The sequence below is a fragment of the Anoplophora glabripennis genome, unplaced genomic scaffold (assembly GCF_000390285.2).
Source record: "Anoplophora glabripennis isolate ALB-LARVAE unplaced genomic scaffold, Agla_2.0 scaffold2094, whole genome shotgun sequence".
Classification (NCBI taxonomy): Eukaryota; Metazoa; Arthropoda; class Insecta; order Coleoptera; family Cerambycidae; genus Anoplophora; species Anoplophora glabripennis.
In genome coordinates this window covers 1-10472 of record NW_019418181.1, presented here as the reverse complement: position 1 = coordinate 10472, position 10472 = coordinate 1, and the positions used below count along the sequence as shown (strand labels likewise).

General features: G+C 30.8%; 1 protein-coding gene across 1 annotated transcript in view; it reads right to left on the bottom strand.

Moving 5' to 3' along the window:
• Positions 1–7231, bottom strand: part of LOC108916699 (macrophage mannose receptor 1-like) — a 12978-nt gene extending 5747 nt beyond the window's left edge. The window contains exons 1-5 of the mRNA XM_018722996.2: positions 6960–7231; positions 6047–6132; positions 3833–3941; positions 3344–3604; positions 1109–1191 (exon numbers count right to left, since the gene is read on the bottom strand). Coding sequence (XP_018578512.1) covers positions 1109–1191; positions 3344–3604; positions 3833–3941; positions 6047–6132; positions 6960–7065 — 645 coding nt within the window. The 5' untranslated portion in view covers positions 7066–7231. The remainder of the gene's footprint in view (positions 1–1108; positions 1192–3343; positions 3605–3832; positions 3942–6046; positions 6133–6959) is intronic.
• Positions 7232–10472: the final 3241 nt, after the last annotated feature.

Sequence of the window (10472 nt, the reverse complement as noted above, 5' to 3'; positions counted from 1 at the left end):
GTGCGCAATTACCTAAATGAGACGTTTCCAGGACGCTGGATAGGACGAAGAGGTGCAATTGAGTGGCCCCCTCGGTCACCCGACTTAAATCCTTTAGATTTCTTTCTCTGGGGGCACATTAAAAGCAAAGTTTACAGCACTCCACCTGATACCTTGGAAGATCTGCGAGGACGAATCATTAATGTATGTCGCGAAGTAACACCGCAAGTGCTCCAGAATGTTCGACAACGGTTTGAAGACAACCTGTATCATTGTATGCAAGTTGGCGGACAACATTTTCAGCATTTACTTGACTAATACCGTAAGTTTTGAAGTAAAATTAAATCGATTTTCGCATTTCTCGTCAAAAATATTGTTCGTATTTTCAAAGCTGCATATTTTCTAAAATAATGAATCGATTTTCAAAAAGTAAGAATCGATGTATAGAGAATTAAAAGCCCTTTCTAATGACCCCCCACTTGACCCCCATTCCCATTTGAAAAAATTTAGGGGATAGCACCCCCACTTAGGGGGTTGAAGATTTTGGTATGCTTTTTGAGCCAAAAGTTGTCCCCCTCAGAAACAAATTTGACCTGTTTTTGAATTTTGCCGAAAAGTTCTTTCCTACCCTGTAATGCCTTGCGGTACGTTTTCGATGGGCTACCCTGTATAATTACCATTAGTTATTCGTGAAGAAGATAAGACCCCTGACAAGAGTTCTGAACTAATATAATTTCAGTACGATCACCACGAATGTGTTGGATTGCATAAAAACGATGACTTAAATTCTAAGTAATCGTTCTTATGCAATCCAACAAGTATGAAAATTAATTTTTATCTTTTAAATTCATGTTTATGTTTAACTTTTTAGTACCTAATATATCCCTCTCTTGTGATTTGCGGTTGTCTCAAACTTAAAACTAAAAAATTGCAAATTGATTTCATTTCTTTACCGCATTCTTTCCTTTAAAACCTACTTTTAAGAGCATTCTAATCTCGAATTTGCGTTTAATAAAGGAATAAATATTGGTCATAACAATAAATTAAATAACCAAGTTTTCTTCAATATCCATAACAATTAATGAACCTTTTTATCCATACGTCTGTACATATATTATTTTTTACTTACTGCGTACTTGCTGACTCGATATTTTACATTATCTATGATCGTTATAGGCAATGTGGGGTTATTTGGATAGTGCTTAAAGGAATCTGTAAGAAAAATAAAATAAATACATATGTCCCAATTAAAATAGTCCACCTGAAGTATTTTCAATGCAACAGTTTTTTCCGGAAAACCCTGAAACAGGTCGATTTTGCTTTCATAAATTCATGGATGTAGGGTCATCCCCCTAGACGGGGTGGCAACTTCTTCAAGAATCTTAAATGGCACGGGGGTTAAGTGGTACATCATTTTTAAAGGTATTTCAATTCTCTTTACAAAAATTTTTTTGTTCCGCCTTAAAATTAATGTAAAAAACCTGTTGGAAGTGTCGGTGAAATAAATTGAAACAAAAAAGTTTTCAAACAAGTTTTATTTAATTAATTGTTCAAATTGCAAACCGTTTACTTCCATACAGTAATAAAACCTTTGTTCAACATTTTCCCGTAGCATTTCAGGGGTTATTTCATCACTATTCGGTTGCGAAGATCTTCTAAAGAGGTAGGTTTCGTATAAATAACACTTTTTAAATGACCCCATAAGAAAAAGTTCAGTGGTGTTAAATCAGGCGATTTTGGGGGCCTTTCAATGAAACCCCTTCTACCAAGCCAGTGGTCGGCAAAATGTTGATTCAAAAAGTCACGTACAGCAGCTGCATAGTGTGGTGGAGCGCCATCCTGTTGAAAAATACATAATTCTCTTGGATCTGACAATCGTTGTCAAGAATCTCCACAATGCGAGGGTAGATGAAATCTTGAAATAAATGGAGGTAAGATTCAGCCGTAAAGTTAGCAGGTAGAAAAAATGGACCAACAATATTATTTCCCAAAATCATTTCCCATTCAACTTTTCGGAATACTGTAAATACTGTTCTCTTATAACTTCAGGATTTGAATCACTCCAGTATCTGCAATTATGTCTGTTGACGTAACCTTTAAGAAAGAATGTTCATTCGTTAGAACAACATGTACAATATAAAAAATTGGGTTTGTTCAAAATTTTTCTGTTCTCAAAATTGTATACGTCGATCTGAATCATCTTCATTGAGCTCTTGCACGAGATGAGTCTTATAGGGATAGAACTGATGCTTTTTCAAGATCCTCTGAAGATTACTACGTTGAATTCCCGAAGTTGCCTCTAATTTTCTGGTGCTTGAACTGGATCCAGTTCAAACGTGTCCCAAAATTGCAACCTGTGCAGCCTCGTCAGTAACAGTGTGTAGCCTTTCATGTTTTTTGTTAGCAATGGATCTAGTGTCCATGAATTTAGATATTAAATTTATTACGTGGGAATGGCTTAGATTCCGATCGGGTTGCCTTTCATTAAAATTCTTGCAATTACCCGGGCTATTTCATTATTTCGAAAACAGAGAGTGCCAATTTCAATTCTCTCTGCAGTGGTGTAAACCATGATGATTTGAATCGTTTGCTTCAAAATAGCGAATAATAACTAATCAATGGATTTCCCTACCTAGACAATTCTGATTTATGTACAATCGGAATAATAGTACACATAAAATTCTAATAAAACCCAGCACCTCAGCAAGACTTCGATAATAAACCTCATTTTTTACACTTTCAATATTCGGTGAGTTTTTTTATTACTATTTTAAATCTTTTTTTCTATTTATTTTACCGACACTTCCAACAGGTTTTTTACATTAATTTTAAGGCAGAACAAAAAAATTTCAGCATGTTTGTAAAGAAGATTGAAAAATCTTTAAAATGATGTGCCAGTTAACCCTTCGTGTCATTTAGGATTCTTGAAGGGGTTGCCACCCCGTTTAGGGGGATGACCCTTCATCCATGAATTTGTAATCAAAAGATGTCCCACTTGAAAGCTAAATCGACCGGTTTCCAGAAAAATCTGTTGCATTTAAAATATTTCAGGTGGACTATTTCAATTGGGCCACCCTGAATTTATTAATGTGTCACAGCTTTATGACTGATCTGATATTACAAAAAGTAAGTTTTCTTGACCAATTCAAGATCAGAAGTAAGACATTGGACAATGATGAGATCACAGTGAAATTTAAAGTATTAAGTAATAAAGAAATTTAAATTATTATAATTTTCACAATATGAAAGCCTTGAGAAATAGAATATCTCAAATTGTTGCCTCTTTAATGTTAAAAAAGTATTTAATTGATTGATCTATTCTGTATCACACAACAAAAATACTAAAATCAATTCAAAATCTTACTTGAGTTGCTTGTCTTGTCAGAAACCAGTCGACGCCTATCTCTTTCACAAATGAAAGCAACCTTTGCACTGCAATCCCTGTCATTAAACAAAAATGTTATATTGTCATCGCTCAGAAACTCCAGACATTTTTCAGCGAGTCTATTATTAGGTTCTCCTGGCTTCCACTTGGTGAATTTCACAAGTTCCATTGTCGACATCCAGATCCAGTCATGCCCGTTTAGTAAAATTGAACCAGAAGTCCATAATTTTCTTAAATTAGCTAGAAAATAAGAAAGGTATTGTATAGGAAATTGTGCCTGAGAAGCTATGCGGTTATAGTCTATCAGAAATTAAAACATCTTTGTGTCCATTAGAAAACTGTTCTTACAATTGTGCTTTGTTTTAGCTTTCAAATGCTGGAGCTCCTTGGGGTCATTCATTAAAGTTTCACTTAAATGTCGCCCCCACTGTCAATATCTACACTACATTCACGGGTTTTAATACTTACTTGTCCTTCGGATATAATTCCACAATGTCTCAAATTCCTCGAATGAATGTACTGTCACTAACTCCATATTGATGTTCTTGCAAAACTGGCCTGCTTCGAAATATGTCAGCTAAAAAGTAAAACCTACATATTTAATTAAATCAGATGTTAAGCCACAGATAATAGTATTAAAATGATTTAAGGAACCAGTGGTGTATCCAAGTAATTCTACCTGCGTCATTATTATCACAAATTAAGGGTAAGTAATAATAATGCTCTAAAAGTTAAGATTTTGGAAGTTTTTAATGTTACTACAAGAAGTTGTACTCCATATTCAGTGTACAGTGCATCCCATTACTCGAACTTGGTAACTTTTTTAGGAGAAACGTTTTTGTCAAAACAAATTTTCTGCCTATATCTTTTTGACTCAAAAAAATTAAAATTTTCCACCGACTCCTGTAGCAGCTATAGCTTGACTTTATTCTAGTTTACCGACGCTTTATCCCGTAGATATTTTTGAGTTACAAATTAAAGATATTGCTTTTTTATGGAAATCAAGGTTGATAATAATGCACTTTATTGCTCAACAAAATATCTTCCAGTAAGAGGACAACACAATAATATTTTATGCGGTAATACTAAAAACAAAGAAAGACAAATACAATATACGTATGTATATACGAAAATCATTAGAGCTATGTAAAGTTGCGCCACTGTATTTATTGAAAAATAAAATCTATATTTGAAATTTTAACAAACAAACAAAGTAATTGATTAGCTCGAGTTGGTCATTGAAAATACCAAAATCTTCATTTTTTTATTGGGGTCCAAAATTTGGTTTTACCGAAAGATGTCTCACAGTTCAAAAAAACTTTAGTCATAATCGAAGTACTTGAGCGTGACAGAAAATGAAATATACTATTTTGAGTCAAATTATTTAGGATTTTAAAAACTATGAGAGATACGAAAAAACTAGCACATTATTTTTTGTGAGCCACTTACATAGTTTCGCTGATAGATAGGTAACAATAAGTAATAACTGGCCTATAGATGAACTTTTCAGTGTAGACGCAAATTAATGGCACTAGGTTTTCAATGACAAACCTCATTTATATTTTCTTATAAGAAACGGACTTATCTCTTGTTCAAAAAAGTAGGTAATGTTTTTCTGTTTTCCAGTGATTATACCGATAATGATTATTTTAGTAAATATGGGAAATACAGTGACATGGTGATTTGAACATAAATAATCTGTAATAAGCAGTTCAATAAGGTGTCGCGTTTTGTATCAAAAAGATTTACAGTGGTGTATGTGACTTCAGCAAACTGAGGAAAAGAGAGTAAAGAAATAGTTATTTTCAAAAAATTAGTGAAAGCATTTGAAAAGAATTTATACAGGCTGATTCAAAACTCAGTACAAAGAATTTAGAGGCTTATTTTTGAGGTCAAAATAAGACTTTTCTTCCTATAAACATGGGCCCACAAATGCTGTATTCAATTTTTATCAATTTTTTTAGGAATACTTTCCAAACAGATCTGAATCTTGGCATAAAACTTGGGATACGGCAGTTTTTTTAGGGTGCTAAATTTAAATATGTAATTGCTTTTAACGCTGCTTGTAGAGGGCGCCACATATAAGGCTAAGCTTGAATTAAATTGGCCCTAACTTTTTTACTGCCTTGTACATTGACGTTTCGTATTAAAACGTTTATATTCCCTTATCAATTTTACGTAAAAAAGGTATACTCGGTCTAAATCCCTGAGACCAACTGTTTCCGAGATATTGGCCGATGAAGAATTAAATGCACACTATATTTTCAAATTTTATTAACTATTTACAGTGAAAAAATTTTAAAATTTATTTTCACCATCTAATCAGTAATGCAACGATCTTGAATTTTAGCTTTTTATATTTTTTTGATACAGCTAAACTTTTTCGTGAAAATCACTGCTAACTAAACGGTAGTATCGTCAGTAATGTCAATTATGGCATATTCATAACGTTGGAAAGCAGAAAGAGATTATTTATTTTCTTTAATTCTAATGGCAGATAGACAGAGGTGGTTGAAAATGTTATTAAAATGAATATTGCCCTGTAATTCGAACAAGCAAATGAAGATGTCACATATTTAATTTAACAGTTGAATTTGTTTTAAAAATGAATCGGGAATAGTTTTTTTTTGTCTTTGGTAGTTACTTAGCCACCCTGAAATATTTGGCTCACCTTGTACATACCTTTGATTCTCCGATATAATAACTTTTTTCTCCAAATTGAAAAAGAGGAATGGTTATGCCTTCAATTGAAAATGTATTTTGTGATACTAAAACAACAGACAGTATTAATAATAACCAGTTTAATTCTAAAAGTTTTTTAAAATTTTTATTTGTTTATATTTCTTCTTTTTAAAAATTTTTTGATATGTATGCTATCAAAAAATATTAATGAAAAATCATTATTAAAATTATGTCATATTTCATTCAATATATGAAATGAACTAGTTTTATCCCTATCATTAGTAGAGTAATTCATCATAATCGTCAGTCTGGTACTAGATAAATGTTTAGTAGAAATTCTTAGAATTGATTTGAGAGGACCTAAAACATTAAAAGCTTATACTTAACGATAGAAAATGCATTTATCTTCAAATACTGTAAATTATGTACTTCACATACTTATACTACAATATTACAATTTCTAGATAAAAGTTTGCAAAATAAAAAGTTAGTGACATCCTATACAGTATACCTAAAATATTTATTAATTTATTAAATAGTTCATATAAAGTATGAAAAAATTTGCTCGAAATAAGAAAAACAGTAGGTGTATATTTGCAAAATATTGAGTGTTTTGTCGCCTGTGAAGAAAATAAATATTTGCCAAATAAAAATGGTTAATTTTATGAAATTAAGGAAAACTTAATAAGAAGAAAAAACTAAAACTATAGTTACCACAAATACTTTATAACTACTATATAACAATACTATATCTTTGATAAAGAACATTTTTATTCAGTCAGTTTGATAGGATTTTGCTATAGTTTCATACATTTTCTTAATTTATTCTTTGTAGGTATTATATAAATTAGTTGTTCGAGAAAAACTGAGAATATTTCAGTTCAGTATACGTAAATCATAAACACTTACTTACCCCATGGATCGTGCTTGTAAGTTGCTCCATATTCCCACAAATAAATAGAGAAAAGTAATGTAAGAGCAACATAGCGCATCCTAACTTTGTGTAAAATAGAATGCATAATTCTGATAAATATAAAAGTCTGTAGAAATTCCTTATATTCACCATAGGTTTGTTTCTGCAAAGTCTCAAACTGTGTTCACGTACTTTCAACTACTGTAAGGGCACAAACGAAATGGTCGAATATATCTGATAGTCTACATACAGTTCTCAACTGCTATAGAAACAGAATGTGGCGAATGTGTATGAACAGATAAATAAATGGTTTAAAACATTAATTGCGTCTATTTATTGATAAGATGCCCTATTCAATTTTGACCTCAAAGATTAACCTCTAGTGTCAGAAGGTTGTTGCTTCAATAGGTATAACAAAAACATTTTTGTGACTAATACTCAGGGTTGGGCGGGTAGACAAATTCGACGTAGACAATGCAATAGTCTACGCGTAGACGATGATCTAGATGAAGACTTAATTTGGAAGAGTCGACAATGTAGACAATGTCGACAATGTCAACAATTAAGAAACTCTCAAAACTAGAAAAAGGTGTGGTAGATATGTACCTCAAAAAAAGAATTTCGTAAGGCTGTAACTCGTGATTCTTGCAAAAAAAGAAAAACTGAAAATTTGGAATTTGGAAAAGTACCTACCTATCAGTATCACAACCATCTATAAAAAAAATGTATGAACCGAGTACAAAAGATCAAACAATATCTGCCGAGAATTCACGAGAAAAAAAAATGTGTCTCGCTTGATGCTCCTCGATAGTTTTAGGTCAGGTCAGATTGACCAACATTTTTTTTTTCTATAAAATCTCTAAATAAAGATATGTCGCATATATTCTTTAATGAAAATTTTATCATTTTTAAAGTCAGCAACAATTTGGAATATCTGATTAAGTTTTAAGAACACTTTGTGTAGATATTTTAGTTTAGTTAGAACACGTTAATTTTATTTTTTCTAAAGGTGTTAAGAGTTACAGAAATTAATAGAAAAAAATGTTATTAAATATTTCTACTAATTTATAATATAGGTACCCTTTCAAAATAATTTTTGTTTCAATCCTAGATCATATTATGTAAATAGATAAGATTTTAATACATATCATATAGAGCTGAGCTTTTCAATAAACGATAAATGGTAACATATTTCTGTAAATATTTGCAGAGGCACAAGATAATGTTTTTTATTGCATTTTCTCAGACTAAATATTATGTGTATTTATTGGTATATGTACCTCTATACATATATGAGTATTATATATATTCCCTAGTTTTCACTTTAATGAGGTCACGAATGGAGACTAAAATTTAAAATTAAATAAACTGTTTCTTACTGACTGTGTTAATTTATATATTTATATAATTTTTTTTATAATAATTTTTGTTTTAAAAAATATAAAAAAATATATATTAAGTATACATAAATGAAAGTTTTCACTTTCATTTCGATTGAAAGAAAATACCCCATTACAAAAATACATAATTAAATAAAATAAAACTTTATTCTTTAAAATTGTTTAACAAGTGTATAATAACATAATCATCAACATTATTGGTAGTTAAAATATGTAACGAAAAATAAATAATGTATTCAGAACAAAAAAATTGGTTGCAATCAGAAGATTGGTTGAAGGTTTAATTTATAGAACATTTTGTATTATTTAATTGTCAAGCTTTCAAGTCTTTTAACTTGAGATTAAATTAAAAAACTGTGAAATTTTAACCAATTTAAAAATTATTCGAAAATTAACACATAATTGTCAAGAATGTCAAGTCACCATAAATTGTCAAATGTTTCTATAAAATAATTGATTTACTTAGCAGGACTGAATAATATTAAGCGTTAGCTACCAAGAAAATTTTAATTCAGACAGTGTATTCTTTAAGCAAACCCTCAACCAACTTTCTGACTTCAACCCTAAATTAACTTGATATTATTTTGGTCAATTTCTATGTCTATGTTCTATGTTTACGTCCGCTCATTTTATGTTTATGTAAAAATAACAGCCAAACAGAAAAAGTTGAGTGATGAATTGAGTACAGCACAAAATAGATCATACGTAAATGTAACGCAAATATAATATAGGTTAGATTAAACTGAAATTAGAGCGCAAACTCCGCTTTGTCTACATTGTATACATAGTCTACGTTGTTTACATAGTCTACGCGAAGTCTACACGTAGACGTCGACAATTAAAGTCGACGCGTAAACGCCCATCCCTGCTAATACTCTTATAATTTAATTTATCATTCTACAAAATTTCTGAATTCATTCCTTTTCACATCTCGATTTGTTAACGCGTTTCCTTAATTAATTGGAATAATACACAAATTTTGGTTAAATAAATAATCGCCTTTACTATTCTATTAATTCTAAATATAATTTAATTTTTATTATATTTCAGATATGCGTCAGTTTCAAAAAGTATTAACTACTGAATTGTTTCTCTGAAGCAAAATTTATTATCGAAAACAAGATATCTATGATACTAGATAATGGGACTACAAAGAATTTCTCTATAATTGATGATGAAACACCGATTCCAGAGGAAAGACATACGGAGCTGAGACAAGAGCTAGATGTTAGGAAACATAATGGCGAGCAAGACATACTAATAACACAGACAAAATAACTTCGCCCCAGACCGCTACTGGAATAGGAGAGCAGTTTTAAATTTCCGAATTGCCGAAAGAGTACACCACCAGCAGAATTTTGGGAAGAATCAAATGCAGCGGCCCGCATTCCTACGTGTATCCTAGCAACATATAAACAACACTTTGGCAATGTTGTCAGGCGTACATACGGATTTATTTTGTACACTTTTTTATCTGTATTTACTTAAATGTATGATGTAGGTATTGATAAAATTGTTTTAAAGAATCAACGAATATCTATGTAGTTTCATATGATATTCTGCAGCGGTGTCACAGTTAGGTTATTTAATCATAATTTCGTTAATTAGCTACTATTTTAATTTTTTGTATTGATATACTGCAGAAAATATATTTCCAAATAAACAAAATTCGTAATGATATTTTAAATAGCTTGGGATATAATTTTTTTAATATTTGATGATCATGATAAGTTTATTTAATATACAAGGTGGGTTATTAGTACGTCGCGGAATGTAGTTACAGGTTTTTTTTTGTATTTTGACATCCACCTATCGGTTAAATAATAATTAAATATAGAAAAAAAAACTTTAAATACAAATGTACGACATTTCCTTAATTTTTTTTGACATCAAAATTTGCTGGCATAAAATATATGTTTAAAATAAAAAAATAATTAAAAAAATTAAAATTCATCCTTATTGAATAACAAACAACGATTTTTATAACTAACCTTTACAACAACATAAGGAGAATACCTTAAAACAAAATAACATTAAAATATCTACAAGTAGGGTATTTTAACCGATTCTCAATCTCCCCCTCGTCTCACCCCTCACCCCCTCGGCGACCTTG